Genomic DNA, 5152 nt, shown 5'->3' with positions numbered 1-5152 from the left:
GTGGAGGTGGCGAGGGGATGGTGTCGGTGAGGCGAACCTGGCCACGCCGGTGGCGGATCCAGCGCTGGAGGAGTCTGGTGGTCGCGATGATGGTGGCGACGAGTTCGCGGCGACGGTGGCTCGGGCTACCATGGTGGGTGGTCTGCGTCGTGTGCTGTCGAAGCTCGACGACGGCGAGAAAGGGCGAGAGGATGGTGAGATGGCGGCGGGGATGGAAGGGCAGCAGCGGCTGTGGTGGTGGCGACCGTCACAACGGTAGGGGGGGCATGGCAATCTCAGACGGCTAGCCAGGGGCGTGGCAGACTTCCGCATCCGGCCGGCGCAGTAGTGTTTGGAGGAGGGGTTGGAGGCCGGCTTGGCGCAGAGAGGCGCAGCCGATGGCAGCGGAGGCCGGCTCGACGCGAGAGGCGCGAGCGGTGGAGATGGAGGCTGGCTTGGCGCGAGAGACGTGGCCGATGGAGGGAGGCCGGATTGACGCGAGAGGTGCGTCGGGTGGAGGAGGCCGGCTTGACGCGAGAGGCGCGACCGGCGGTGGAGGAGGCGACCTCTGCGCGAGGAGCTGCCGGTGGATGTGGGTGGTCTTTGGCGCACGAAGGCTGGCCCGCGGGGAGCGCCGGTGTAGTGGTTCCACATGGCGGCAGAGGTTGAGGGGTGGTGGATTGCTGGTCTAGCGGCGGCTGGTCCGGTGCTAGTCTTCTCCCGGGCTTGTGTGTTGGCGCTGTCAGCGTGTGGGTGGTGGTTTATTTTTTCTTTTTTCTTGGTTACGACCCTCCAGGTTGTAATATTATAATTTTTTCCTGCTCTATCAATAGATTTTCGTACCGTCTTGTGCGAGTTGTTCAAAAAAAATCAGAAATCACTGAAGCAGAAGCCCTGTGCATCATCTGACATGTTACAGCTAAAATGTTTGGAAGTCACTGTCTCTGTTAGCCTGTAAGCCTGTGTTTTAGGACGAAGATGAACTGATGTAACAACGATTCCAGCAGATATTTCTCTCAATGGAGTAGTAATGATTTACAAGACTAATCCCCCACAAAGAGAAGATTCAAACAAAATTTACAAGAGAGACAAAGTTCCTACAACACACTGACTCTGCGTAGCAACTGAAAAATCTTGCCAATCAGTGCCCTGCCCATGCACGGTGGTGGCGAGGATGTCGGCGTGCGGCGGCGCGCCGCCCTTTGTTCAGCAGGACGGCTGCATCGGCGGCGGAGGAGGACACCACAGCTTCCTGAGGAACGCGTCGCTGTCGCGGAGCTCCCCCCACCGCCGCCTCATGCCGCGCGACGTGCGGCAGTAGGCCGCCCTGCTGATGTCCTTCCACGACCGCTCGCCGTCGCCGTCGCGCTTGAGGAGGAGGCGGGCGAGCTCGGCGTCGTCGTCGGCGGTGAAGGGGCGGTGGTACACGTCGCGGGCGAGGTGGTCGCGCCACCTGTCGCGGCACTGCCCGGGCGAGCGGCGGGGGCGGCGCCCCGAGCGCGCCGCCGCCATGCCCTCGGCGACGCGGCGCCAGTGGCGGAAGCCGTTCTCCGCGGCGAGGCGCGCCAGGCACGCGTCCTCCTCGGGCATCCACGCCGGCGGGATCCTGATGCGGAGGACGATGCGCTTCCCGCCGCTCGTCGGGCTCGCCGCCGCCGCCGCCGCCTCCGCGGAAGACGGGAAAGCGGCCGAGGCGGGAGGTTGCCCTGCTGCTTCTTGCTCCATGCCTTGCAACGCCATCGCGACGATGATGACGTCGATCTTCTTCTCCGTTGCTGGTTGCTGATCGATCGATGGGTGGAAATGACAGAATTCGGAGCGCACGCACGCTGCTACTTATGGTGATGGTTACATGATCCGACTCGGAGTCTTCCTTCGTTTCATTCTTCACCCAAAAAAAGAACGCCACTCTGCGCGCCAAATTCAAATGTCCGACTCCGACTAGTATTCCAATTACTCAAGGCATTGCAAACACACACAAATCTAACACTAGGTTTACCAATAAAAAAGAGATGAGGCTTGTATTAATTATTATGAGAGATGAATTTATTCAAGTACAGTTCATTGTCATGGTGGTTTTAGAGGGATAATGCAAGCCGTACCAACGGCCAAAAGAACCAAGAAATGTAGTACGTCATGTCGAATCGATCAGAAGAACAAAGTCCTGGAAAACAAACGAATGAACGTATAGATCGATGGGTTTGCATTAGTCGGATTGACCCGATGATGATTAGTTGACGACCCTGCAGTGCCTCCTGATCTCGCCGGGGTAGCCGGTCTTGACACCGACGGATGCCATCTTGACGAACGCCTTGGCGAACTTGTCCTCCCACCACCCCGGGATGTTGGCGTTGTCCGACACCATCTTCGCCGTCGCCGGCGACGTCAGCAGCGCCGCGTCCGACGCGAAGAGCACCTTGTGCGCCACCACGTTCTTGTAGTACTGGTTGTCGAACGCGTTGGGCGTGACGGCGTCCTGGTTCACCGTCGGGTCGTTGCTGGAGGTCGGGTTGGCCGGGCACCTCTGCTTGAGGAAGTTGGCGAAGCCGCCGTTGATGTCGGAGGGCGCGGCGACGCGGTCCGAGACGAAGGAGGAGCAGTGGGAGCGGCCGACGGTGTGGGCGCCGGAGAGCACCACCATGTCCTCGGCGTCGAGGCCCTTGGCGGCGAACGCGCCGATGAGCTGGTTCACGTTGAAGTTGGGCGGCGGCAGGTTGTTGAGGGCGTCGGAGTCGAGGGAGCGGCGGCCATCGAGGCGTCCACCTGGGACGTTGATCTTGACCCTGAATCTGCTGAGGAAGTAGGCGGCGTCGCGGGCGGCGAAGGCGACGATGTCGGCGCACGAGACCACGCCGGGGCAGACCTTCTCGACGGCGTCCTTGGCGGCGTCGATCACCTCGAAGCCGCGGAGGCTGGGCATGTTGGGCGGGCTGAGCTTCTCCGGCTTCGGGTTCGCCGGAGTTGGGTCCAGGAGCACCGAGCCATCACATCCCTATCAACAAACACATACATGCATATGATGATCTGTCACGCTCACATTGATCTCATCTCACTGCCGCCATGGATTGCAAATTTGTGATTCAGAAATGCAATGCGACATACCTCGACGAAGCAGTCGTGGAAGACGAGGCGGATGAGTCCGGCGCCGATGCCGGCGTCCTTGTAGACGAACTTCTTCACCTCGTCCCTCACGATGGCCTCCACGCGGGGGCACGACTGCTTGTAGTAGCCCAGCTGCAGGCCGTGGCACGCCGACGCGAGCGCCAGCGCGCACGCCACCGCCACGGCGAGCTTCATGCCCGATGCTGCCATTGCTCGTTTCAGCTCCTGCTGCTTTTGCTCTGAGATGATGATGTGATTGTTGGCGTGAGATGGATGAAGTTGACACGCTAAATCGAATGGATATTTATAGATGGAGAGATCGATTTAATTATATGGCGTAGCTAAGGAACGATGGCGGATTCGATGTTGCTACTGCGATTCGTTAGATTGGCACACGGCGTATGGAGAGAAATCGATCAATCATTGGTGATGAGAAATCTTAGCTGGCATGAACATGGCTGTGCCCACAGTTAACGAACTAGCTAGCTAGCTGCGCGCGCGCGGCTTCTTGATTTGATATTCTGCATGGATGGAGCCTATTCTCTCTTTGTGAACTGTACTGATTTTCCTTTGCCTCTTCCAGAGAAAGTGCCATCGCATGATTTGTTGCAGGGAAGTCCACTTGCTTGTTGTTTTCTTAGAATTGAGCTGTGTAGCATTGCTCATTATTTGATTTGATTATAAATTGAGTCAAAATAGTCATATACTCTTTAATTTTTTTTTAGAATGGAGCTGTAGCATTGCTCAATGTTGGATTCATAAAGTCAAAATATCCATATGATCAATAGTTTTCTTTTGCCACCTCTCAGTCAATATTCGGGAGGAGAGGTTCCCTATGCAAGTAAAACGGGGTTATTTTTTAGCACATGATTAATTAAGTATTAGCTTAAAAAAAACTTTAAAAATAGATTAATATGATTTTTTACAACAACTTTCTAATAGAATTGTTTTTAAACCACATTGTTTACTAGTTCGAAAAGTGTGCATGCGAGAAACGAAGAAGCGAAGGTTGGGAGCCTCGAGTTGAGAACAAAACCTTATAGTAGCACTAGTACAGAATTCATTTTTGTGGACGAGCCCCTCGTTAAATTTCAGACGGTCCATAACTGACCCGTCTGGAAAAAATTGTCCTCCCATTTTTCCGTGCGGACCCTTAATAGGATCGCACACGAAAATCGATTTCGCATGCGGGCATGTTAAGACTACCGCATGCGTAAATACCCTCCCTCCCTTTTCCCTCTCAACATTTCAAAAAATTCCATCCATCCCCTCCAACTCTCTCACCTCTTATCCTTATCCTTACCCTCATCCTTTTTCCTCACCCCATCACCCCACCTCTCTCTCCTCTCCTCTCATGCGGTGGCAGGCGGGCGCGATGGCTCAGTGACGGTGCCCGACGGGAGGAGCGGGGCCCTAATCGCCCCCACCACCGCCGACGAGGTGGCCGGGAGTGGCGCTGTTGGCCCCGCGCGAATCCGCGCCGCCCCCGCCGACAAGGAGGAGGTGGCCGGAGCGGAGGCGGACGGCGGCTGTCCCCGCGACCTCTCCGCTGCCCGGATCCGGCGGCGGCGCCCGTCTCCCGCCCTCCCCCGCCTGGATCTAGCGGCGGCACCCCTCTCCCGCCCTCCCCCGCGTGACGGCGGCAACGAGACGAGCGGCGGTGGCGACGGCTACGAAGACGACGAGCTGCGGCGGCAGCCAGCCCCACCGATGAGGACGAGGAGGAGGAGGTGGCCAGGAGCGCCGCCGCCGCCAGATTTAGGGTTTTCATTTTTTTTTTGGATTTTTGTTTTTCCGTGCGGGCCACATAAAGCACCCGCACACGAAAATATAATTTTCACGTCAAAAATAACGATTTTTGCATACACCTAGGTGGGTGCGGTTCGCCTACCCGCATGCGAAAATCCTTTTGGACCGCACGGGAAAACCGTTTTCGTAGTAGTGTAATTAGAATTCTATATTTTTCTCTAAAATATAAGCAAACTGATTCATCTAACTATCAACTATGCAATCACATGTCCAGATCTCTAGGAATTTTTAGAGTTAAGAATACTCAGTTTAAAAGAATCTT

General features: G+C 56.2%; 1 protein-coding gene across 1 annotated transcript; it reads right to left on the bottom strand.

Annotated features, from left to right (window-relative positions):
* Window positions 1–1973: 1973 nt before the first annotated feature.
* LOC4332923 (peroxidase 2) lies at window positions 1974–3377 on the bottom strand. The gene is made up of 2 exons (XM_015776846.3): window positions 3082–3377; window positions 1974–2971 (listed from the first exon to the last, which is right to left on the bottom strand). Exons 1-2 carry the CDS (start codon window positions 3289–3291, stop codon window positions 2210–2212), a joined length of 972 nt encoding a protein of 323 aa, XP_015632332.1. The 5' UTR covers window positions 3292–3377; the 3' UTR covers window positions 1974–2209.
* Between the last annotated feature and the right edge of the window lie 1775 nt (window positions 3378–5152).

This window comes from Oryza sativa, chromosome 3, assembly GCF_034140825.1.
Source record: "Oryza sativa Japonica Group chromosome 3, ASM3414082v1".
NCBI lineage: Eukaryota > Viridiplantae > Streptophyta > Magnoliopsida > Poales > Poaceae > Oryza > Oryza sativa.
Note: the sequence above shows the minus strand (reverse complement) of the source record. Positions and strands in the feature narration are given on the sequence as shown.